General features: G+C 42.6%; 1 protein-coding gene across 6 annotated transcripts in view; it reads right to left on the minus strand.

The window, feature by feature from the left end:
• Window positions 1–6,063: 6,063 nt before the first annotated feature.
• The window catches only part of NPR3 (natriuretic peptide receptor 3), an 84,398-nt gene continuing 63,327 nt past the window's right edge, over window positions 6,064–27,134 (minus strand). For 3 of the 6 annotated variants that reach the window (XM_034960210.4, XM_063604522.1, XM_008971840.6), the window contains 5 exons: window positions 22,938–23,073; window positions 16,974–17,068; window positions 14,775–14,910; window positions 12,901–12,988; window positions 6,064–11,555 (listed from right to left, as the gene is read on the minus strand). In XM_034960210.4, coding sequence (XP_034816101.2) covers window positions 11,444–11,555; window positions 12,901–12,988; window positions 14,775–14,910; window positions 16,974–17,068; window positions 22,938–23,073 — 567 coding nt within the window. In that variant the 3' untranslated portion in view covers window positions 6,064–11,443. The remainder of the gene's footprint in view (window positions 11,556–12,900; window positions 12,989–14,774; window positions 14,911–16,973; window positions 17,069–22,937; window positions 23,074–27,134) is intronic. The other 3 variants (XM_057302309.2, XM_063604523.1, XM_003818510.7) reach the window with 1 other exon arrangement.

Here is a 27,134-nt window from a genome sequence, read left to right on the forward strand (position 1 = left end):
ACTTCCAATTATGTGGTCAATTTTAGAATAAGTGAGATGTGGTGCTGAGAAGAATGTACATTCTATTGATTTGGGGTGGAGAGTTCTGTAAAATGTCTGTTAGGTCTGTTTGGTCCAGAGCTGAGTTCAAGTCATGAATATCCTTGTTAATTTTCTGTCTCATTGATCTGTCTAATATTGGCAGTGTGGTGTTAAAGTCTCCCACTACCATTGTATGGGAGTCTAAATCTTTTCGTAGGTCTCTAAGGACTTGTTTTAAGAACTAGGGTGCTCCTGTTTTAGATGTGTATATATTTAGGACAATTAGCTCTTCTTGTTGCATTGATCTCTTTACCGTTATGTAATGCCCTTCTTTGTCTCTTTTGATCTTTGTTGGTTTAAAGTCTGTTTTATCAGAGACTAGGATTGCAACCCCTGCTTTTGTTTGTTTGTTTGTTTGTTTGTTTTGCTTTCCATTTGCTTGGTAAATATTCCTCCATCCCTTTATTTTGAGCCTATGTGTGTCTTTGCACATAAGATGGGTCTTCTGAATACAGCACACTGATGGGTCTCGACTCTTTATCTAATTTGCCAGTCTGTGTCTTTTAACTGGGGCATTTAGCCTATTTATATTTAAGGTTAATATTGTTATGTGTGAATTTGATCCTGTCTTTATGATGCTAGCTGGTTATTTTGCCCATTACTTCATGCACTTTCTTCATAGCATCGATGGTCTTTACAATTTGGTATTTTTTGCAGTGGCTGGTACAAGGTTTTCCTTTCCATATTTAGTACTTCCTTCAGGAACTCTTGGAAGGCAGGCCTGGTGGTGATAAAATCTCTCATCTTGTCTGTAAAGAATTTTATTTCTCCTTTGCTTATGAAGCTTAGTTTGGCTGGATATGAAATTCTGGGTTGAAAATTCTTTTCTTTAAGAATGTTGAATATTGGCCCCCACGCTCTTTCTGGCTTATAGGGTTTCTGCAGAGAGATCCACTCTTAGTCTGATGGGCTTCCCTTTGTGGGTAACCCGGCCTTTCTCTCTGGCTGCCCTTGACATTTTTTTTTTCTTCATTTCAACCTTGGTGAATCTGATGATTATATGTCTTGGAGTTGCTCTTCTCGAGGAGTATCTTTGTGGCATTCTCTGTATTTCCTGAATTTGAATGTTGGCCTGTCTTGCTAGGTTGGAGAAGTTCTCCTGGATAATATCCTGAAGAGTGTGTTCCAACTTGGTTCCATTCTCCTCATCACTTTCAGGTACACCAATCAAATGTAAGCTTGGTCTTTTCACATAGTCCCATATTTCTTGGAGGCCTTTGTTTGTTCCCTCTTGTACTTTTTCCTCTAATCTTGTATTCACACTTTATTTCATTAAGTTAATCTTCGGTCTCTGATATCCTTTCTTTTACTTGATGGATTTGGCTATTGATACTTGTGTATGCTTCACGAAGGTCTCGTGCTGTGTTTTTCAGCTCCCTCAGGTCATTTATGTTCTCTAAACTGGTTATTCTAGTTAGCAATTCCTCTAACCTTTTTTCAAGGTTCTTAGCTTCCTTGCACTGAGTTAAAACATGCTCCTTTAGCTTGGAGGAGTTTGTTATTACCCACCTTCTGAAGCCTACTTCTGTCAATTCATCAAACTCATTCTCTGTCCAGTTTTGTTCCCTTGCTGGTGAGGAGTTGTAATCCTTTGGAGGAGGAGATGTGTTTTGTTTTGTTTTTAAATTTTCAGCCTTTTTGCACTGGTTTTTCCTCATCTTCATGGATTTATCTACCTTTGGTCTTTGGTGTTGGTGACCTTTGGATGGGGTTTCTGTGTAGATGTCCTTTTTGTTGACGATGATGCAATTCCTTTCTGTTTGTTAGTTTTCCTTCTAACAGGCCCCTCTGCTACAGGTCTGCTGGAGTTTGCTGGAGGTCCACTCCAGACCCTGTTTGCCTAGGTATCACCAGCAGAGGCTGCAGAACAGCAAAGATTGCTGCCTGTTCCTTCCTCTGGAAGCTTCATCCCTGAGGGCCACCCACCAGATGCCTGCCAGAGCTCTCCTGTATGAGGTGTCTGTCAACACCTACTGGGAGGTGTCTCCCAGTCAGGAGGCATGGGGGTCAGGGACCCACTTCAGGAAGCAATCTGTCCCTTAGCAGAGCTTGAGCACTGTGCTGGCAGATCCACTGCTCTCTTCAGAGCCAGCAGGCAGAATGTTTAATTCTGCTGAAGCTACACCAACAGCCGCCCCATCCCCAGGTGCTCTGTCCCAGGGAGATGGGAGTTTTATCTATAAGCCCCTAACTGGAGCTGCTGCTTTTCTTTCAGAGATGCCCTGCCCAGAGAGGAGGAATCTAGAGAGGCAGTCAGGCTACAGTGGCTTTGCCGAGCTGCCATGGGCTCCACCCAGTTTGAACTTCCAGGTGGCTTTGTTTACACTGTGAGGGGAAAACCACCCTCAAGCCTCAGTAATGGTGGACACCTCTTCTCCCACCAAGCTTGAGCATCCCAGGTCAACTTTAGACTGCTATGCTGGCAGAGAGAATTTTAAGCCAGTGGATCTTACCTTGCTGGGCTCTGTGGGGGTGGGATCCTCTGAGCTAGATCACTTGGCCCCCTGGCTTCAGCCCCCTTTCCAGGGGAGTGAACAGTTTTGTCTTGCTGGCATTCCAGGTGCCACTGGGGTATTAAAAAAAAATCCTGCAGCTAGCTTGGTGTCTGCCCAAATGGCCGCTCAGTTTTGTGCTTGAAACCCAGGGCCTTGATGGCATAGGCACCCGAGGGACTCTCCTGGTCTGTGGGTTGCAAAGACTGTGGGAAAAGCGTAGTATCTGGAGTGGAATGCACCATTCCTCATGGCACAGTCCCTCACAGCTTCCCTTGGCTAGGGGAGGGAGTTCCCAGACCCCTTGCTCTTTCCAGGTGAGGCGACACCCCACCCTGCTTCTGCTCACCCTCCGTGAGCTGCACCCACTGTCCAACAAGTCCCAATGAGATGAACTGGGTACCTCAGTTGGAAATGCAGAAGTCACCCCCCTTCTGTGTTGATCTTGCTGGGAGCTGCAGACCAAAGATCTTCCTATTTGGCCATCTTGCCTGCAACCTAGTTTACACATTTCTAAGATGAATAGGATAACCACAGTCCTAGCTCACAGGGGTGCTGTGAGAGTGCAATACCTGCACATATCTAAGGTGCATAAGCCCCACTTTGCCATGTGGAATGCTCTCAATAAATAGCTAGTGTCATCAAATTGAGAATGGCATACATTCTGCTGTCTTCATTTTCCTTCTGAATAAAATGCTGAGAATAGTCATAAAGTAGTATATGGTGAAAATGACAGGCGGCAAATTCTACTGAGAGTCAGCCTCTTGCTGGATGTTTGCCTGAAAGTGTATCTTTGATATCACCCAAGAGGTTCCCACTGGGGGAACACCAATCTCTTCATGCACTGCTAGTCCTTCTCAAGCATTCCACAGAACCAGTCTATGCACCACCAGACGGAACCTAGCAGGGGTCACTGTGCAAGGGATGGAGGGGGTGACACAGCCTAGAGTAAGCCTCCCAGATCTGCTTTATTCCATCCTCATTCTGAACTGAACTGTCAGAGGCCCATCCAGAAGAGTGGATGTCATCTCTATTCTGGTCTCTGTAGCTGCTAGCACTGGGAGTAGGAGGATCTTGTGGGTACCAGGAACCTCATGTCCTCTAGTCCATAAAGGTCACTTTAATGCAGCATTCTCTGCCAGCCTGTGTGATGCCTGGTCTCTCTTGAGCCATTGGAGTAGCAGTGGAATAAAAACCTCCTTTGTCTACACTGGGAAATCCCCTGCCCACCAACACCCTTAATGAGGTGCTACTCTTGCATTTAGGACAAAATGCCTGCATTCTCGGGAAAGACCTGGGGCTGAGGGCACCGAGGTGGGAGGCTCTTCTTTAGGACACACCAGTCCTCTACGTCATGGCAGGAACTGCTCTGACCAATCACAGCAGTGAGGTGATGAATTCCAAAGAGCAGTCCCCAGACCCGTCTCAGCCAGGGGAGAAAGCAGGGGGTGGAAGGCAGGTATAGCATGTATGGCCTACTGCTCCTGGATTGGCGCCTACACTCTAAGGAGGGAACCCAGATTTGAGTAAAGCTGTGCAGGCCCTCTGAAAGCTTCAGAGGCAATGTGGCTATCACTGTCCCTTTCTCGGCCCTTGTCGGGACCCTTTAGAGAGGGGCGGTGTACAGAAAAGGGACCTCTTGCCTTTCATCTCATCCTCCACGAGGTCGAGGCTACTTGTCATCAAGCCAAATTGAAAAGAAAGAAATGTGGGCTGCCCGGCTTTCAACAGTAAAATTCCTTTTGCCTTAAAGGCCTCAAAAATTACCAACTGAGAGGTTTGTCTCCTTATCCAAGGAGACAGGAGAGTATAATAGTAATTCCACTGAATCTTTCACTACCTGCCAGGCAGAATCCTAAGCGTGAAGTTCTCACAGTAGCCCCATGAGGTTGGAATTGGTATTATCCTCATTTTCACACAAGGATTGGAGCCAGGCTGTGAAACCCCAGGAGTCTGGCTCCAGAGAGTCGCCATCTATGAAATGGAAATGACAGAAGGGGCAGCATGTGAGAAAATGGCATGACGGATTAATACAAACCACATAACCCATCATGCCCTGCTCATCTTCCTCCTCCTCTCCACTCCTCAAGAACTTCAGCAGCTAATGATCATCAGGGTTGCACAGGCCTGCAAAGGGAATTTTTTTCTTGACTCTAGTTTGATGCTAATGGATGGTTTATAAAAGTGCTATTTTTTGGCCAGGCGTGGTGGCTCATGCCTATAATCTCAGCACTTTGGGAGGCCAAGACGGGTGTATCACCTGAGGTCAGGAGTTTAAGACCAGCCTGACCAACATAGCGAAACCCCGTCTCTACTAGAAATACAAAAATTAGCCAGGCGTGGTGGCACACACCTGTAATCCCAGCTACTCAGGGGACTGAGGCAGGAGAATCGCTTGAACCCAGGAGGCAGAGTTGCAGTGAGCCGAGATCGCGCCGTTGCTCTCCAGTCTGGGCAACAGAGCTAGACTCCATCTTAAAAAAAAAAAAAAAAAAAGTATTTTTTTTTAAAGACACATGGCCATTGGTATCTCCCACTATAGTAGCTGCTATTTAAGTCAATGCCAGATGCCCCTGATTTAGGATTAGGGCAGAGCTCTAAATCAATGGTGTTTGGAGCTCCCTAGGGCTTCTTCAGTGGGCACAGCCCCAAGAGCCAGTCATGAGGCATCTTTAGCCCATCATGGGATGTTGGGTATGCATGAAATGAAATTCAGAGGGGACTGGGGAGGTAGGAATATGGTGGAAAGATTCAAGGAGGCCATGTTTCCCAAAACGGAGATGGAAAAGTCACAGTGGGAAATCTTGTTTTCCAGAACTTTTCTGTCTCTACCCTTCATTCCTGCCATGCCCCCATGCCCTACCCCACCCCACCCCGAGTCAGCAGAATCTCCTCAAACATGGGGAGTTTGAGTGGTATTTGTGGTGTCACCTGGGGACCTCATTGGTGGTGGCAGCAGCAGCAGGATCAGGGGAACATTGCTCCAACCACGCGAATTGCTATATGTTTCTTGGGCTTAAAATAAATCATTAGTAACTTCCCAGATGGTGAAGCAGCTTTCTACAACCCAGAGGCAACTGGAGATGCTGGAGACTGGTTAATCTGCTTAGTATGCTGGAACATGGGGAGGTCTTTAAAGTGACAAAATTGACTTAGGACCTCTTTAAAGTGGCAAAGGACTTAATAACATGAGTCGATGAAGTCAAACATGAAGTGCTCTCGAGCTGTAGTGACTCAAGATGATGGTTATTCTTCATGAAGATTCTTTCCCTTACCAGCTGATTCAAGGTTTGCCCCTCATTTTAAAATTCTGTCGATTTGCCTTTGCTAGGCAGAAATTCTTGGGTTTTTTCATGGGTATCATTCAAATATTACAATTCATCGGACCCACCTATTGCTCTTTGACTTAAACAAGTCCCAGGAGAACAAAAGCCCTCAAAGAATATGGATATGTGCAGTGCATGCTGGTTGAATTATAAACAGGAAGAGGTTTCCGTGGGATGTATTTTTTAATGAGAACACATTGTTATACTCTGAGTACGTGGCATTCTTGCTTGATAGAAACATTTACAAGGACACATACACATTTATATCCAAACATCAAATGAAGTAGATATTTTAAATGACCAGTTTGCACAAGAAATAAAATATATTATACAAAACATGGGTTATATCCACAGTCATTAGTTCTCCTTTTCTACACAAAACAGCAATAAATTAAATCACATTATATGCAAATAGTTGTACATTAGAACAATAAACAGTATGTAACGTGTGCAGCTTTTACTTTTACTTTTCTACCAGACTCATGATAGATTTGTACTGTTTGGTAGTCCTGTATTTAAATCAACAATGAATAATGTGACCCAGAAGACAGAATTGGTCTGTCACAAGGTCTATCCCATGTCCTCTTGGTTTCAATTATCCACCATGCACAGGGAACAAAGCTCAGATTCCCAGGACCCAACACAAAGGTCTGCAATGAACAAACTCACAGCAACTCCATGCTGTTCAGGGGCTACTTCATTGTTGTCTTATAAGATGTTGAAGATTTTCAGATCTTGGCAATAAATAATGAAGAGGCCACCCTGTTTCCAAATCTGAATTTGCCTCTTTTTTAGCCATCTCTGTCCAACTATCATGCACCGTGACAGCTTTGTTCTCCTAGCAAATAAGAAATATTTTGGTAGCCTATGTTGTGATTTACACTTGGTAAGTAGGCCCTTTATTCCTTGTGCATAGAAATTTAGGTCTTTAAACATGAATCAAAGCAATGCAGCATTTTTGCTAACACTTAATTCTGCTTGTTCAAATCTCTCCCCTACGAATCATCTCCCACTGATATATCACAGAGCTATTATAAAATGGATTTTTACTCATGAGATCTGGCTCCCATTGAAACACTTCCATTGTGTTTGAAGTCACTTAAAACTTGAACACTAACAGCATCAGCTGGTTTAGAATACTTTGCATTTGGTATAAATTAACATTAGTGGTTAATGAGAAATTTGAACAAACTCCAATCCAGCACCTTTTGGAAGTTATTTTAATCCTGCAGTCTAGCTGTGGGGTATGCCTGCAAGAGATATTTATGGAATGTGCATGCTGAACACCAAAGCCAGGCTTGTTGGAGTTTATGCACATCACAGGCTTGAACTTCCCCGAGAGCAAGTGTGGTCAGGTTAGCATAAGGGTTCTGATGAAAAGCCAGCTACATTCTTAAAACCAGCACTAGTTTCTCTTTCTTCCCCCGAGGAAGTATGGAGGCCTACTCACAAATTTCTACCTGCATGAGCAAGATGCTGACACATCCTTGGAGTGATGCTGAATGTGGATGTGGGTGGAAGGGCAGAAGGGGCAGTAAAGACAGTGGCAATGGGCAAAGCTACCCTCTTCTATTTCTGTTAGAGGATCAAGCTTCTGATTCTTCTTGCTCAGCATGTTCCATGCTTCTTGCTGAGTATGGCTGTTGAAGGGGCACTAAATTATTGATTATTCTTCAATTCTAAAGACAACTGAAAAAGAAGCTGGTCCCTCTGAACACCATCATCTCATTCTCTCCGCTTCCACAATTGCCTCTAAAATATACCCCGTGTTTTTAGACAGTTTCAGTTTTTTTCACTGAATAAGAAATTCAGCTCATTACCAACTTCCTCATGTAGCCCCAAACCATGGGGTGTGATTAAATAAAACCCATGAAATGTCTGTAGGTCGAGGGGCCTAATTTGGGCTGACATTTACTCTCATGTCTGCATCCACTCAGGATCTGAGTGCTTTGTGTCCCAAGAAACACAGGTACTTGTTCCTTCCAGTTTATAAACACTCACAGTGGCATAATACTCTATTTGATCTCCCAAAGAGATTTCCACAAATAGCCAGTGTATACTGGCTTACAAGAAGGTAGTGACGCCACTGGAACCTACTTTCTGAATCCATCACTATCTGCATGAGATCTATGCAATGGCCTTCATCTCATTGTTGACTGCATGTCTTACACACACACACCCAAAATCAGCCATAACTAAAAGGAAAGTGATGCATTTGGGGCAAAGAAGGCACATGTGCCTTGAGTAAATTAATGATTTTAGAAGCCTGTGAATAGGGAGAAGTGAGGGCATTCCAAAGCAAACGTCTTTGAATTTAAGAGAAAGGAGAAAAGGAGGTGTTCTTTTCCCATGCATTTCTCTCTTCCCTCCATTAAACATGGGTTCTGAAATGTGAAGAATTATAGTAGGGTCTGTAGAACCATTCCTGTGGTTCAAGAAAAGACAAGTTGATGGTTCTTCAGAGAAATGTGATGTTTTCAGGGACCTTCTCATGAAACCTGTGGTCAGTCTTGAGGGAGAGAGGGACTCTATACAAAAAATTCTTTCCAGATTGAAGTTATCTGGGGAACGCTTTTATTTCTGAGTCTCCCCCTACCTGGCCCCCCTACCCAAAAATCTAAGAAGACAATGATGACCATAAGACAGACACTTATTTCCAACACCAAAAAGCATCTACGCATTTTGACCTGTATCAATGTCAGCTGAAGTTTGACTGGATGAGAAAATACTGATAAAGTATCCTTTTTGAAATCTGAACACCCTGGATTTCAGGGTAAAATCCTATAGAATTACTTAAGAACTAAAGCCCTATTTATTTTACTATATGACATGTGACTACTAGTAGAGTATGAATTACTAGTTGTCAAAGATGTTGCTTAGCAGTTAGGAACGTAAATCCCCAAATATAATCATGAGAGATCTGAATCCAGGGTAACCATGGGCCAGGCACCTACATTTTTAACCAAGGTTTCCAACTTAATGGAATTTTCAAAACCTAACAGAGTTTTTGTAACCCATATGCAGATTTCAAAGAAAAAAAGTAGATGACTGACATGTAAATAAGCAATCGATATTAACATAAGAATTGATTTTAAATTGGTATAGCATCCAGAAACCTCATGATTTGTTCTGCCACTTTTAGAATACTAAATGCTCACTTATCTTTAAGATCTTATCTAGAGCTATCATATTAAGTTTAGGACTATTCCTCTACCTGAAGTTAAAATAGAATATATTTGCTCTAAAAATGTTAGTGTTAATGGGCTGCTATAGAAGTTTTAAAAAGGTTAGAAATGTTTATACTCAAAGACTGCAACCAGGTAGATTATTTTTCCCCTGTAATAAGCACATAGACTTGAAATGTAAATGCTTTTTACAAGCACAAGATAAGAGAAAATGAATATCTCTAAAATATAAAGAAAACATCATTGAAAAATAAAAATGAGAGAGAAACAAGCTCTCCAATTCAAGTAACTAAGATGGACACAATCCTTCCTTGCTGTTTCACTTTGGGGAGTCCCAAGCGGTACAACGCTTTGCTTTCCTGGATTTTACTTCTCAAACTCTCTTCCTCCACTAGAACTTCTGGAGTTTGCCCTTCTTGCCTTCTTCTTCCATCCTTTTTGGAATTCGACACTTTTCCCTTTGCATCCAGCATGGAGAACTACAACATAGTTGTTTCAGTTGATCACACTTAATTCTTTTATCACGCCCTCTCAGCTGCCTCCCAGCTCCCATTTCTTAAACAACAGAAGAGAAATGTGCCTCACACAGAAATAATCTGTTAACTGTGACTCAGGTGGGAGTAACAGAAGCAGACTTCTCCAGGGAAGCACTCACACATGGGCCAGCATCTGGGACAGGCAGCTTGCGCTTACCTTTGCCTCCACTGTTACTTGTGTGAACTACCACCTTCATCACCACCAAGGGATTGCTCAGACTCTCCTGTTTCCTCCCTAGACATGCCTTTTAATAGATATTAAGACAATTTTTTAAACTATTTTTCAGATGCTCAAAATGTTATTGAGGGAAGACCCCAGTTATGTAATTCCAAGATGGTGCACTCTCATGACAGCTTCCCATTCCTCCCTCACTGTCTATCTTCTCCATAAAGTATAAGTGAAAGTAGTAACCTGAGTTTAAACTCATGTTGCAGACTACTGGGTGCAAAGCAGATACCCAGTAAAAACTTACTCAACTTTCTCCAAATTCCTTATCTCCACACCTAACCCACTATTACAGGTATTCATGGATGCCTACAAAGTTCTGTGGAGTTAACTGAAAGGGAATAGAGTAGATATTTAGGTTCCCTCTTTTAAACAAAATAATCACTGGGAATTTTGGTAAATGCCATGTGTAAAAGTTTTAAATTTGTCATTTCTGTGCTTGCTGTCAAGTAGTAACTCTCAACAAAGTTGTTCTTGAGGGAAAAGGGCTGCCTCCCTTTATAAAACTGTTTAATTCTAATAACTTTTTACTCTTGATCTTGAAACTCATGATCTGGCCAGAACTGGAAGGAGTGTCACCCTAAAATAACTTGCATTTAAAACAGTTAAACAGTAAAAACGCAAAAGAGTTAAAATTTTGATGTATTCCTGTAGAGTTTGTAATCTGAATACATTTACACATCTCTGTAATTAAAGCAGCAATTAGCATTTGGCTGTGGCCAAGGGAAAAAGGGAAACAGGGAGAAAAAGAGAAGTATTTTTTATCATTATTGGTTTGTTGTACACTTCACCCATGCTTTTAAAATGTAAGCAACATTTAATCTTCAAAATGAAAAAATAGACAAATTTTTCTAATACCAAAATATAAGATTAAAATACTTGTAAAATAAAATGTTAGTGCGAAATAGGGCTTTTTTTTTACATCAAAAAGGAAATATTTTTGACTTGCTTTTCTTCTGTAAATCCTCCCATCTCACTAATATTTACAACAATCCAGAGTAGCGTTTATGAGACACTGAAAAAGACAGGGAGGAAATCCTTTTTCAAGGTATGAAGTCAGAACCTGAATGTAGACATTGGACAGAGAAGTCCTCAACCACAAACCTGTCCTCCAGCTCTAGAGAGAGTAAGGCTGTATTTCCAACCTTGAGATTTTTCATTACATTTTCCCCTTTTTGGGTGTTAAATTCTTTCCAAGAATGCTGTACTTGTAAAAATGATTTTATTCTAGCTACAAAACATTTCATTTAAGAAAACCGCATTTTATATCCTTGTGTGAAATGCTCCCAAAAGCCATCAAGATATGGAGACAACAGATTTTAAAAACATAAATCTAATCATATGGCCTTGAAACAGTATGAACATTTAACAGAGTGACACGATATCATTATTATATTTGTTTGTCATGAGATGAAAGGCCTGGAGGCAGATGGTGATTAATAATTCCTGAGCTTCTACAGAAATTTTAAAATGAAATTACTAACTGCTTAAAATTATGAATTTTTCAAGAACGCCCCTTCTGTTTCATTGATGTCTTTCAACCCGTCTATCTCCTTAAAGAATCTCAGGCAGAAAAAAAAAAAGTGGGGGGCTTCCTTTAAGCTACTGAAAAATGGGATCTGATGGAATCTTCCCGTAATTCCCGATGTTTTCCAAGGTTACTTTCTTCTTGCTGGGTTCGCCTCTCAATGGTTATTCTGTATTTCTTCCTGGGTAAAGGGAAAGTGAATGTGGTAATAAAACTTGGCTGCAAAATACCATGGTTTCTCTTACAAAGAGTGCCCTCAAGGGACATCTGGGTTTCAGTTGATAAATGAGAAGTGACAGAATATGAAACCCTGGTCAGAGATTAAAGTAGTGTGCCCCCAGGCATGGTGCCCTTATTCAAGAGAGAAAATTGGCATGCTTTCCCAAATACCACAGAACAAGCCTTCCCCTTCTTCCCTGGGTGCCTTGGGGGTTAGGTCTTGTCTATTAGGCTACAGAAGTTCTCCCTGATTCCCAGGATATGCCCTTGATAAAGATCAAATTACATGTACTGTGGCCAAAGGAACAGGAATACAATTGTTCCCACAAAGGGTCACATATGCCTAGTTACAATCCCATGCAGAAATAAAGAAACCTTGCTCTAATGACTTATGAATAAACCACAAACTCAACCACCAAAGATTACAAAGGAATGGGCCACCCTCACGGGGCAGAACAATCAGTACCAGTGCACACACGTACATTATTACAATTTTGCAAGCCTTGGAGCTGAACCACAGTGGCAAATGAGCATGTGGGCTCTCCAGATACTGAGCACAGATCAGCCTGAGAGCATGGGCTACGCAAAGCTCCCTCCTCCTCTTTAAGGTGAGCCCAGGCATCTATTTCTGAATTGGAGAAAGCCTGAGAAGGGGGAAGTTGATTTCCCCCTTTATCCAGATTCCCTCCCCACTGCTTCACTTGGTGGGTGGTAGGAATTCTTGTCAGAATATCTGTGATCAAAGGGCTAGACACAGTGGCTCACACCTGTAATCCCAGCACTTTGGGAGGTCGAGGTAGATGGATCACTGGAGGTCAGGAGTTCAAGACCAACCTGGCCAACATGGTGAAACCCCATCTCTAATAAAAATACAAAAAATTAGCCAGCCATGGTGGTCTGCACCTGTAGTCCCAGCTCCTCGTGAGGCTGAGGCAGAATTGCTTGAACCCAGGAGGTGGAGGTTGCAGTGAACAGAGATCGTGCCACTGCACTCCAGCCTGGGTAACAGGGGGAGTGAGACTCCGTCTCAAAAAAAAAAAAAAAAAAAAAAATCTGTGATCAAAGGGCAGCAGCATCTCTCTGTCCCACTGTGAGATGTAGTCAAAACCCATGACCCCGGCACCCAGTATGCTAAACCACTGACCACACCAAACCTGGGGTCCTGCCAAAAGAATGGCTAAGATTTTTTAACCACCGTGCTTCCTGGGTGAAAGAGGGATGTGGACAAATCACAAAGAGAATCATGTAAAATCAAATGACAAAGACAGTAGAAGAGAGTGAATTGTACCTTTACAAACGGTCCTCACCTGAAAAAGTAGAAGGCCATTAGCAAGCCAGCTCCTAGTAAAGCCCCCACGACAATTCCTGTCACTGCCGATTCTTCTAGGCCACCTGCTTGAAAAAGAAGCATGGATAATCAGGGTTCATTTTGAGATACAGTTAGAAATGCCTCGAGTTTCATTCATTGCAAGAAGTTCCTCGATTTCCCATTGGAGGCAACTTTTCCTTTTTCAGAAATATTTTCTAAGGGACCCTACACTTGTTTTTTGTTTTATGTTTTTGTTTGTTTGTTTTTGCCCAGTGCAAAGCTTAAGAACCACTTGAGAAAGTGCTAGATAAACAAAAACACTATTAAGAGAGTGGACACAGTGAGAACAGAAGAAAATTCAAGAATCAGAGGAAAACTGGAACTGAAGATTTCAGATATAGCCACTCTCTTTTGAGTTTAAAGTCAAAGAATTGGGAGGCCAAGGTGGGTGGATCACCTGAGGTCAGGAGTTTGAGACCAGCCTGGTCAACATGGTGAAACCCTATCTCTACTAAAAATACAAAAATCAGCTGGGTGTGGTGGCAGGCACCTGTAATCCCAGCTACTCAGGAGGCTGAGGCAGGAGAATCACTTGAACCCGGAAGGTGGAGGTTGCAACGAGCCAAGATCGCACCACTGCACATGAGCCTGGGTGAGACAGCAAGACTCTATCTCAAAATAAATAAATAAAGTCAAAGAAGACAACCAGATGGACCAGGGCACTGACCCAGGGCTTCTTATTTTCACAGATGGATGGTGACACTTCAAAGTGCTAGAAGATTTGATGAAAAATTCATTGGGTCAATGTTCTGTTTTTAGATGTTCTCTCACCAAAGCCAGCGTTTCATGTCAAAATGTCCTACATAGCTTTGGAAAATGTGGATAACAATTTGAAACAATCAAGTTCAGTAGTATCCCAGTTATATAAAAGTGATAAATAGCTAACTTGTATCTAGAGTTTAGTACGCGGCCCTTCAATGTGTTATCTTGTGTAATCCTCAAAACAGCCCTCAAAACGCTTAGGTGGGCACATTTCTTTCTCTTCACACATTGGAAAACTGAGGCTTAAAAAGCTGAAGGAAGACTCCTAGGGTCACAAAACCAGCAAGTAACAACAGTGGGATTTCAAATACAGGCCCAGTCTCCCCAGTGTGTTCTTAAAACACTTCCTCCTTAATTCCTTCCCGTAATTATTGCATAGACATAAATACCTAACAGTTTAAAAGATATTTTCAAAAGCACACATATATTAGCCTAAAATGATCAACTGGCCTCCTGAAAGACCTATATTCACTTTGTTCTCCCTCACTACCTTATTCTCTAAAACAATTATTTCTAACAGCTTTCCTATTTGTAAGCTACTTATGAGAACATCCAATTGCTTCTCTACTTATATACAAAGCTGCTCATAAGTAATACATCTTACACTTATTTGCCAATGTGTAAATGTTCAGATGTTTAAAGGATGTTATCTCTTTGGTTCTGAGGAGCTGGAAAGTAACCACAAACTTGAAAAATCAGAACGAGACTTGCTGTGACAGATGAATAAGGGAGTGATATTTACTAATTGATATTTTGATTATCTCTAAAAGTGGAAACATGACCTAGCCAAGAGATTATAGTAAGAGATGTAAAAATAGGAAGAAACATTCTACCATTGTGGAAGAGAAGACTGGAAGGGAAGGAAGACCTGAAAGCCTCTGATAAAGGCAAGATGCCAGTTTGTGAACTGTTCCCATGCGTTTTACCACATCAGAGAAAGAAATGTAAACTTCCAAAATGTAAGCCCCTAGAAACACTTGGGTTTTAAACTTACATTACACTGAGGTTAGAGGTGATGACATACATAGCAAATTAAGTCTCCAGACTTACATGATTTGCAGGGAGAGCTGTTTGTATGCTCTACAATTCGGTTTTCATCTATTCTCAGTTTTAAAGGGCCCCAAGGATATTTGACATTCGGCCGCATTTCAAAACGACCTTCTTTTCCAAAATAATCACCAATAACCTATATAGAGGCAAAAAACAAATAGACAAACCAAAAAGTCAAAGGAGGCACAAAGCTCGCAGCCTTCCACAGCTATTCCCCAAAATGTACAGCCTGATCTAAACTGGCTGCCTCTGGGCATTTCATCACATCACCGTCTCCAGGGCAAGGACAGCAAGTGCTTCAGAAAAGCGTGGTACATTGGGCACGTTCCTCGGTTGTCCACACTGATGGTCATGGTGTGTTCTGGGGACTTCACAAGTCAAGATTTGAAGTCGCTAATGGTGCTCTCAAGAGAGCATTAAGAGCGGTCGTGCCAGAGCAGGATGTGGGAAGCGGTGAGAGTGGTGTCCCCTGGGCTCTGCACTCACTGAAGGCCCAGCCCTGTCAGTGCTGCCCCTAGGATTCTTCAGTCACTACCCCCTCGTGGAAAAGGAATAATCTCGGAATTCCCGGCTTTTGCTTTGTTCATCGGATAAGGCACTATCCCACCCATCTGTCCCAGAGCAGCCCACCCCGTCAGCCAATTGTAAGGCCCAAGTTACTTTCAGGGACATGTGAAGGACAGCCAGGGTCCACCGTATACCCGATTTAAGCATATGACAGGTACCCAGCCTCACAGCCCTCAATTGTTCAACATATAATTAAAGAGCGTCTTTCAGGAACCTCCTGTTTCACCACTTCCGGTTGCCAGACTATTTCTTCAAGAGTTGCACTCTCCTCTCTGATGAACCCACCCTATGTGCACCCCCATTTCCAGGCAGAATTCTGTTTCTCTTAATTCGCTCCTCTGGCCCCTGGAAAATCATTATTCTGTTATGGTTTAATTCCACGGTCATCCCTCAGTTTCTGGTTAAAATGATTGTTTGATCAGCTCCCTAAGCCCCAGTCTAGAAGTGCCTTCCCACCCAGGTTCTTGGAAGTCATTTCTCTTTTGTCTGAAAACAAGCGCATGGCTCTCGAGTGGCTGGTGACATCTCCCCTTCTCCTGACGGAGGTACAGCAGGTTCTCACAGGCCATGTCAGGTCTAGAGGAAGTCTAGATCGCCACCAAAATATAACAATCACTGGCGTGTACTGAGCACTTGCCAAGGGCTTTATACACCTCCACCCCTGCAACCTCACAATGGACTCTGATGAACTGTTGCTACCCACCTTTCCCAGGGGGAACCAGAAATACAGATGAGACCCAGACCACTCAGTGGGCAAAACAATCATTCATTAAACATAGCGAGGGTGACTCCTGCTGCTTCAGAACTTCCCACAAGAGCCAGGCATCTATTAGGTTGGTGCAAAAGTAATTGAGGTTTTGGTCATTAAAAATAATGACAAAAGCCGCATTACTTTTGCACCAACCTGATACATACAAAGAGGAAAACAGCAAGTCCCATATGCCAGGTCCCATGAAGGGCACCGGAGCAATGACCCTGGGAGCCGGCAATCAAGGAAACAGAGGAAGTGGCATTCTTTGCTGAAGAACTGCATATTTGTATAATTGTATATGTATATTTATAATTTAAAATGTAGATAGTACTTTTCTAGGTTTCATTTGATCTGTTCCCCTTAACAATAATCATGTGACATCAGCCAGGAAGACATGATGATTTCCATGTTACAGCTGAGGAAACTGAGGCAGAGAGTTCACACTCCCAAGCACAGAAGACTCATCTTTGTGTCCAGGGCCCTCTTTTCCCTTCACGATGTTATCCTGAAACTACATCATCTTGGGAAATGTTAATACACATTGAGTTTGTAACCACCCACCCTCCCACTCCTCCTCAGAAAAGCTCAAATCTTAAGGGAGGAAATACAGTTTCACTTTACTGATTTTACCCGATGACCCTCATCCACAAGACTAAGGTGTGATTCTTGGCCACTTGAAGGGTAGGATTTCCTCACTTAGAATAAACAAGGAACCATTTCCTGAAGTCTTCCTTGAACCCTCAATCAAAAGTTGAGGTTTTTCAACTCATTTTTATTTGGAAGCTGCATTGGAGACAGCTCTTTGGCCGCCAGAACAAATGCATTCCTCAGAGCCCCCACGAGCAGAAGGAGCAACTGGTGCAGAGGTCTCACGTGCTCACCTCCTGGGTGCCCGCCTCCACATCAGTCATGGCAATCACAGAGAAATCCCCATATCGGTCTCCGTTGGCATCTATGGACACCTGCCCGGCGATACCTACAGGACCAGAAGCGAAGAACTCAACGTTGGTTACTTAAAATACCTCTGTCTGCCAACAAAAACAAGAAAATGAATTGGCAGGATTTTTTAAACAAACTCATGCCACAGGGAATCTCATCAGACTCTGAGCATTTTTGTTGGCATTTTGGAAAGACATTGTAATTTCATCTGCGTCTGCATTCCTAAATTCTTAACATTTCTCCATTTAAAAATGAAAAGAAAAAGAAATAAATGATCTTCTTTGGGGGATATGTTTGAAAAAAGATTAAGGCTAATCCTGAAAGCAGCATGCTTATCCCAGAGTTTTGTATTAATTTTTTTTAATCGCAGAGTTAGAAGTGGAGGTGGGGTACATTTATAGATTTGTCATGGGTTTGCGTTATCATTGGATGAACATTATAATAGAAAAATCATTCCAGCCCAGGACTCAGTGAATGTGCTTTTCTCCAGGCTGCTTTAATACACAGGAGAGCAGCAGGCCTGCTTTGTGGGTCACTGGAGCCAATAGCTAAGAAGAGCTATTCTTCTTTATCCTGGTTGAGTTCTTCGCTAATTGTTTATCCAAACATTCTCTGGACGCTTAGTACTGAATTAGTGCTGCAGCTGAGGCAAAGATGAATTGAACACATTCTCTGCTCTAGAGAGGGCAGCCTGGACTGGGGATTTAGCTTGTTCACACCAGAATCTAACCACTTGCATTAAAATCCCAGTTTTTACATTTACATAGCTCCATGACCTTGGACAAGGAACTTAGCCCTCTAAGCCTCAGTCTCCACAACTGTAAAATGGGCATAATAGTACCTCCCTACCAAGAGGCTTTGGAGAAGATTAAATGAGACAAAACAAATAAAGCACTTTCAGCACATTTAAGGGAAGTTAATTGTTTTCATCTACTGTCGTTATTACTGTCACTATTATTACTACTATTTATTTTATAATTACTCTTGGTAGAGAAGACCCAACTGTACCCACATCACTCAGAGGAGGAGCCAGCACAACAAGTTGGAGAATCAGGGAGGACTCAGTGAAAGAGTGGGAATTTTATAGGGATGTTGGAGGAAGTCTAAGATTGGGCAAGCAGTAATCAAGAAGTGGGAGAGAGGCTGAAAGGCTGGCCTAGGTGTATCTGCCAAGGCACAGAGGCCCAAAGAGACCAGAGGAATTGTGAGATTTCTGGGAAGATGGCCCATGTGGACAAAGGGAGTCAGTGACATGTAAGGCTGGAACGGGGTGGCCAGAGAACGGAGGGCTTTGGGTATCCACTTGCTTTGGCCTATAATGGTGGCTCAGAGCAACTAATCAATAAAAGCAAATATGTCATCGGCTGATATTAAGTATGTCTATGTCATAATTCTCATTCACTAAATAAGAGAATGCGTACATCAGCCCCATTTTAATTAACTAAAGCTATTCCCTTTTCAACTGGGGAGAGTTCAGTGTAATTCTTAATTGGCATTTCTATTGATTTGGTTCTCTGATTTGGTTCTCTCTGGAGGTACTGACTCCTCAAGTAAAATGAATGTCTGGGAAAAAGGATCCCAAGGGAAAGTTCCAACCTCTAGTGTGGCTTGGAGAGGGCATGTATTTGGGTTTACTGTCCTTTGGGTTGTGGTTTGAAGGCCCATTGATTTTTCCAGACTTTGGTCTACTTTACCGGAAACAGAATGGAAGCTACCATTCACTTTGATTTTTTTGTCTTCTTAAAATAGACTGGTTACAAAGGGTACACCTACCATAAACTTGTGTATCCTTGACAGCCTATAAAACTCTTAAGTGATAAATAGGCTTAAAATATATTTGTATATTGGCTATCCAAAACCATTTGTCATTCTATTGAGAGATGTTTGTGATGTGTCCTGCTAAGCATTTTGCAGAGTATTTTATAAGATGAGGTGGCCCTAGTAATTTAAGACCTCATTATGCCTTTAAGCTATTGCAATTCTGCCAAGAAATGGGGTAAGAATCCTCAGCGTGGCCAATTAGCAAAGTGAGACTTCACCTGAGAGTATCGTACATAAGGTGAGATTGCCAGGCTTACAGTAGAATTTTCCTGTACATAAGTAATGAGACTTTCCACCCTATTTCTGTTTGGCTGTAGTGGAGCTCAAAGTTTAAGCCACAGTCCTATTTACCTTGTCACTCTGACCTCTCACACAGAGGAAATCCAGCTTCTTCCCAGGCCATTTATTGAAATGAGAGTTGATCACAGGTTTCATGGCAATAAAAGCCAAATTTGTCAAATCACAGTCAGAGTATTTTTCCCTTGACAACTTAATGGTCACTTAATGGTGACCATTAAAGTTAAAATTGTTTTCAATTTTAGGAAGGTTTGAGTTTTTCTTCATACAGATACCTTAGAGATCTTTTTAGGCCTACCCTCAAATGGACCATTGTTTAGCAAATAAAATGGGCTCTCCAAGCAATTCAAGCCAAAAACTTAGCTTGGCTTCAATTATCTTTACATTTAAACAAATGAGATTCTAATTGTAGACTGAACTACACAGTTGATTGTTTCAGGACTCATTTCATATTGCCTGTGTAGACCTGGCCCTAGAATAGAGACATCAAGATGGCCTATGGGAAAATTGAACCCATGCCCTGGCTCTAACCAAAATACATTCCAGCCATCATTGGCACCTACCCTCCCCTTCACACCCTCCCTCAGTGGCGCCCTCCAGCATCCCCCAACTCTGGCTCCTGTCCCTCTGTCAGAAGACCAAGAACAAATGACCACACCATGTAGTGAGTAATAGCTAAGAATGGGATGTGGCCGACCAAGGTTGTGTCCACAGATGCCAGGTTCTCAGTGTATTGTGCAAAACTTCTGGGAAATTTGGCTCTGTCCTAATATGCCCCCTGAATTATCCTATTGGATTCTAGCTCCTCAACTGAAGCAGTCAGAGGTAAAACAAGATAATCCCGGAGGTCTACTCACCCATGAACTACAATCTGTCTAATGCTAAGGGAGATCTCACTCTGGTTTTGAGTAAGACATGGCATCCACTAGAGAGAAATGAAATCTACCAATTGCCACCATAGATACTGCCCAGACAACTCTAGCTGGAGCTCAACCTCTCCCTACTGTACTGTCCTGCCCTTTCTAAGAACTGAGGACAAACTAAGGGACAGGAGTCCCAACTGAAAAAATATGAGCCCCAAATCTAAACTTGGCAGTATTTGCTCCTGCCACTGAAAAATGTCACTAGTTGGATTACAAATAGATATAGGCATACCCCAGTGCATTAAAGGGCTCAAAGGAGGAAGAGCAAGCACAATGTAAAACCGAAAGAGCTCTTGTCAGTCATTAACTAGACCAACCTCCTTATTATACAGGTGAAGAAAGAGAAGCTCAGAGGACAAGGTTACTAGTTAGTGGCTAGGATGCACTGAACCCTGGTTCAGCAATTTGTACCTTATGTTACCGGTTGTCAAGTGATACCCATAAGCATATATAGTTTATTTTCCACATAGCAGCCATAAGGACCCCTTTTAAACACGCAAGGCAGATCATGTCACTCAAAAGCCTCAGGTGACTTTCTGTCTCACCCAGGTGGAGCCCAAAGACCTCAGCAAGGCTTGCAGGTCCGCATGATCTGGCCCCATTACCTCTCGGGCTTTGGCACCTATCACACTGCCTGTCACACTTGGTGTCAGCCACATTAGCCATCTTGCTCTCTCTGGGGACACTCCACAGTCTCCCAGATGCACTCAGGATCTCCACGTTTGCCATTCCCTCTGGAGTGATCTCTCCTAAACATCTACAGAGCTTCCCTCACTTCCCTCGGGTCTCTACTCAACTTCACTCTCAGAGACCTTCCCTGACCACTCTAAACTAGCAGCCCTACTCCTCCTTGCCTGGCATTTTCTAGCTCCCTATCCTACCTTATTTTATAGCTCTGAAAGATATACTGTATTCATTGTTTGTTGCCTCATCCCCCCACTGGCATGTAAGCTCAAATGATTGCATAAAATGTCTTTAGTTCACTGCTGAATCCTCAGCACCTTGAACAGCACCTGGCACATAGTAGGTGCTCAATGAACATTTGTTGAATGAATAAATTAATATAGAGTTGATATCTGCAAGGCTCTTGCAGTAAGATCACTTCCATATTGAGTTTCATGTTCATTTTCTTTGAGTGTTGGTGAGGTGAGAGGAAACTAGCACTCTTATATACACTGTTAGCAAGAATATAGATTAGCAGAACTTTCTGGAAGTTTTTGGCAATTTCTAATGCACTTTAAAAAGCACCAACATACTTTTGGACCCAGAAATCCCACAAGCAGGAATGTTCCCTGTTGGAAGGACTCACAAAAATTCTTCAAGATGTGCAAGAGGCTTGTGACAGCATATTGCATAATAGCAAAAATTGCAAACAATTTTACAAGTGACCATCAATAGGAGATTGGTTAAAGAAATTCCTGTACAGCCATACAGTAGAAAAATATGTAACTGTCATTTAAAACTGCATTGGATCTATGAGTTCTCATATGGAAAATTCTTTAACTTGACATACAAGTAAAAAACCTAAGATGAAAAATAGCATTCATACTATCACCCCTTTCATACAAATTTTAAGATAAGATATACAAGTGCATATGTGCTGGCAGAAGGCTTAAAATATTTATACACAGAATCATAGGAAATCATTAATAGTGATACACAGTGGGGAGAGGGGACTAGGTTGGGAAGGAAAGTTTTCAGCTTTCAATTTGCACATTTTTGTACTGTTTAAATTTCCTAGCCAAGCATAGTCTTATCTTGTACAATTTTTCAGTGCCAACAGAAGTTGCTTGAGATGAGATTATGGGTCATTTTTTGTTGTTTTCCTATAGTTCCCTGTTATTAAGAAAGCTTGGGAGGCCAAGGTGGGTGGATCACCTGCAGTCAGGAGTTTGAGACCAGCTTGACCAACATGGTGAAACCCCATCTCTACTAAAAACACAAAAATTAGCCAGGCGTGGTGGCACACGCTTGTAATCCCAGCTACTCAGGAGGCTGAGGTACGAGAATCACTTGAACCCAGGAGGTGGAGGTTGCAGTGAGCTGAGATTGCTCCATTGCATCCCAGCCTGGGCGACAAGAGCGAGACTCCATCTCAAAAAAAAAGAAAGCAAAAACTAACAGTCACTATTTTAAAAGTAAAATAAAAGCACTTTGGGAGGCTGAGATGGGTGGATCACCTGAGGTCAGGAGTTAGAGATCAACCTGGCCAACATGGTAAAACCCCGTCTCTACTAAACAATACAAAAATTAGCCAGGTGTGGTGGCAGGCGCCTGTAATCCCTGCTACTCAGGACACTGAGGCAGGTAAATCATTTAAACCTAGTAGGCAGAAGTTGCAGTGAGCCGAGATCGTGCCACTGAACTCCAGCCTGGGCAACAAGAGCAAAAACTCCGTCTCAAAAAAAAAAAAATGCAGAGGCCTCAATTGAACCTGCTAATCATCTCAAACCACCAGGTTTAACTGTGACAGCTAATGTTTTCTGTGTTTCACAAAAACCAACATAGTCTGAACACATGAATGTATATCTGGGATTAATACTGGTTTTAAAACTCATCACAGAACTCTTCACAAACTGTCCTGTCGTGCATGAGGCTTGTGTTCAATGCAATATTAAGAAGCATAGAGCTATTACCTAAATAATCAGGAGACAAGGCCTTTCCTCTTTCAGTGGGGCTTGTTCAAAGCACTTTCACGTGTATTATCTCATTTAATTGGTACAACAAGCCTATGAGATGGGCTGCTTTAGAGCTGAGAAAAGCAAGAAGCTGGAAAGGCCCCACAGCTGCAACTGAGAACAACAGAACCAGAAAAGCAGCAGCTCATTTGGCCCCATGTCGTTGCCTTATAGATGGAATCCCCACCTTCAAATGTTCTGTTCCAAGTCTGCTGTATAATTTTCCCTCCATCCTTTTTGCTGTAACCAGCTCTGAGTACTTCATGTAGAGCCAAGACGTAGAGGAGGATGGCATCGTGGAATCCTTCAACAAACATGTTAACCTGAAAAGAAAACCCCAGATGGGTGAACCAAAACACCAAGTGACTCATGCCAGGAATAAGATGAGCAATCCAAAGGGTTAACAAGTTAGACTTCAGGTCTGTTAGCCATGGCAGAGGTGGGCAGAAGGGGTACTGACAAGAATCATGCCATGACTTTCCTGGCATGGCTCAGAGGGGAAAACCCTTCCCCAGTTGGGGAATTTGGAAAGCCTCGTACAGAAGTCAAGAAAACTGTACCTGTTGACCAGGTCAAGTATTTCAAGTGCGCCCACTTTTGCCAATGGTCCCTTTTGGACAAGTCCCCTCCTCCTTCCCCACATCTGCCTCTACCTCAAGCTTATGTGAATTCAGCTTCCCCCTTGAGGTCTTCTCCACCTTCAACAGCCCCACGATCTCTTCATGCTCTGAACATGGAGCATAACTAAAGAACAGTAGAGATCCATTCACTTATATTTAGCAACTGTTGATATCTACTAGAGTGCTGGTGCTATGGGTACAAAGAAGAGTAGATGTTGCAACTTCTGCCTGTCTGCCTAGCATTTGTGTCCTCTCTCCCATTAGTAATAATGTCTTAGTCTCTCTTTCCAATTTGTGTTTTGAGTACATCTAACCACTCCCTATCCCTACTCCCTGCCAAGCTCCAATGACAGGAATGGAAAACAGGCTTGGACTGTTGGTATATCCCAGTTGAGCCCTGACTCAAGTAAGCTAGCCCTTGCCCTCAGGAAACTTAAAGTTTCATAAACATAAACACTGGTCATGTGGACTTGGGGAAGTCACTTCATCTCTTTGAGCTTTGTTCTTTTCATCTGTATATTGACCATGAGACTAGTGCCTGCTTCAAGAGGGAATTGCAAGAATTCTATTAAATAAAATGTTTGGTATTATCATGCCTGGCACATATCAACTTCTCAACAAATAGAAGCCAATGCTATCATGATATTATGTGGGCTTTAAAGTGTTGGAGTCTGTGCTGTGTTCGAAGTCTGTTCAGAATACAGTACAAATACCAAAAAGGGAGTGGTCAATCTGATGGGTTGGAGAAGGGCGGGCAAGAGGGGCTTAACAGCAGTGAAAAAAAGTCGAACTGAGTTATGAAGATGAAGGGATGTTTCTCAAGTGAGGGCCAAAACACAGAATCAGGGCACATTCTCACAGCCTGGTGTATTTTGGGAAGTGCAAATGTTTTGCTCGGCTGGGAGCAGGAGAAACAGGGTCACACCAAGATGGAGAGGTAAGGAGGCTGGAGAGGTAAGGAGAGTCAGATCATCCAGAATCTGGAGACCACACTGAGGAACTTGGACTGTCTTCAGTAGGCATCTAATCACTTTAGTTCACCCCTTACCTACATTAAAAGCAACCTTTGGTAAATTCTAATACCACATTTAAACCCATTATAAGATTTATTGGATATGAAATGAGCAAATTGAATCTTCAAACACCAAGAGGTTTACAAAAAAACTCTGTACAAAAAGTACAAAATATCCAAGCCTTCTCATTTCAGAAAAAAGTGTCAATGATGAAATGCCAATGATGCAGAATGAACTGGGCATTCTGTAGATGACCACCTGGCATGGCTTAGTGGGGAAAACCTGCTACCCGCCCCATCTCTAGAAGGAAACCTCGTGGGAAGAGAGCTGCAACTGACCTTCTGCATCACCTGGTTCAGATACACAAACATTCACAAGATACGGTTCTGTGACTGGATCTACTTAACCTTATCCCACCCCTAGCTAGGATGGGGACTCCTGTTTGCATCCCGGAAGCAGATATTTCGTGTTTGCCAAAAGCTAGTGCTGAGAAGCAGTTTAGAATAATGGTTAAAAATCCTCGCCCCCCCTTTCCAGTTCTGCCACTTCCTAGTTGTGTTCTGGTTTCCTCATCTGGAAAATGAGAAAAATTAACAGTACCTATTTCGTGGGGATGTCGTTAGGTTTAAAAAATTAATAAATGTAGAAGACTTCAAATAGTGTCTGGCAGAATCAGCATTCACTGTTAGCTTTTGTTGCTGTAATTGTCTAGAGATGGAGAATTATTAACCTAGAGATCCTGCTTAGTTTGAAACTATTAACACCAGTATTCAAAATAAAAGTGATTTTCTTACAGGTATCATGTATTTTATTGGCCCATTTTACACTGAGTAGGAGAGAAGCCTACTGTTCATGTTGTTTGTGCCCTAGACAGTTCTCTTTATTCCACAACACCAAGCTCTTAATTCCATCCCAGTATGACAAGTGCAGTTCAAGTGGTCATCTGCTGACCCTCTGCAAGAGGTGGAGGGTGGGAAAGAGTGCTGATTTGCAGGAGAGTTTGGAGTTAGCTGGCTGGACCCACAGTCCAGTCCTGGCGCTGATAGGTTACTTAATCTCTCTAATCTTCAGTTTCCTCATCTGTTAAGTGGGGGTTTAGTACCATCTCACTTCAGAGAGCTCTTCTGAGGATTAAATGAACTAGTGCATGTAAAACACCCAAACAGTTCCTGGGACCGTGGAAGGAACTGATAGATTCTGGCTCTTACTCTTAGCTGTCAAGTTTAAGTGTCAGAGTGATTATTTTCTCAGGCAAAGAAAAATAATGTAGAAATAACATCTACCAGTCAAAGATAATTTCTGCTCATTTGGCTATGCCAATTTGATTTTCCAAAGGAATATGAAATTTCCACTTAGGCCATGAAGTCATTATGGCTTGAGAAAGTCTTCATGCTGATGAATTTTAATAAGTGAACTTTAGCGGTGTAATTTCATTCTCAGTTCACATTTTTTTTTTAAGTTTGAGGTCTATCTTCTCTTTGATAATTTTACAGAAGCCAGCCAGCTACAGAGGGAAGTCAAAGAATCACAGTCATGGCCTATGGGAGATGCCAGGTGCCCTCGGAAAGCTCTGATCAAATCCCCTTCTTACTTTGAGGACCCAAAGAGCATTCATTGCTCTCCTCAGTCTTCCTGCATTCTGTTCTTATTGTACAAGGGTTGTGCCCTGCAAGCTACTTGTTCCTGGGGTTCCCAAGACAGGCCTCGTTTAAATTGTGAAGCACCAGCCACCGGGCATCACCCATCCCCTTCTCGTCCTCCTCCTTCCATCTCATCCTCAAAATCCTAACCCAGGACCACCACGTTGATGTTGATCACCCAAAGCACTGACTGTGTGCCCCAGCACCATATCCTGTATAGCCCTTCCCCTTCCTTCCTTCTTGACATGCCCTCTGAGCTGCCCCCGCTACTATCCAGGATGGGAAGAAAGATTACGTGGTGGAGAACAATGAACTTGAGTTACTTTCGTCCTTGCAGGTTTAATGGTAGAAGGAAATAGATGGGCCCTGAATACACACCCCGGTCTGAAAATACATTCTAGCTTGATTTGCAAATGGATCGCAAAATTTACCTTCTTTCTTCTCAGGGTGGCTGAGTGTCTCCCTCTCCTGCCAAAATTAGCAGGAGAGCTGCTGACCCCGCTGAGGTTTGCTGGCACCCCGCCCACTGCGGGGGAGGTTTCATAACACCTACCCCACAGGACCTCAAGCCAGAAGCAAAGCCCCAGAGACCGGCTTTTCTTGAGAAGAACATTCTCACATCTACACGTGATTTTTAGTGGGAAGAAAGCCCATTAGCACATTGTAGACACTGAAAATTCGACGTGCAAATTAAGAAAAAAATAAGGGAGAAAAAAAAAAAACCAAGTATGAAGTTAGCTTAATAACACTTCCTATTGGCCCTCCAGGCTGAAAGGAACAAGGTCAGCTGGTATGTCCCCTGCCTCTGGACAGAACAACCCTTGAACTTCAAAGTCCAAGTCCTGACTAACACAGGTCATGCTGTCGTTATGCTGTTGTTACCTATCACAGGTAAACAACTGGGATTTCCCCACGGAGCAATCTGTTCTAGTAATTAGCATCCTTTATTGCCAGGAAGCTTTCCTTACTATCATCAGCCATAAGTCTTAATTAAGTTCCTACATGCAGCCATTTCCTCTGCTAGATGCTCAGAAAACTGGGAGAAGAGAACAATGCAGTTTCCAATCTCCACCAAACAGCACCACTGCTACCTACAAACAGGTAGATGGGC

This window comes from Pan paniscus, chromosome 4 (assembly GCF_029289425.2).
Source record: "Pan paniscus chromosome 4, NHGRI_mPanPan1-v2.0_pri, whole genome shotgun sequence".
NCBI lineage: Eukaryota > Metazoa > Chordata > Mammalia > Primates > Hominidae > Pan > Pan paniscus.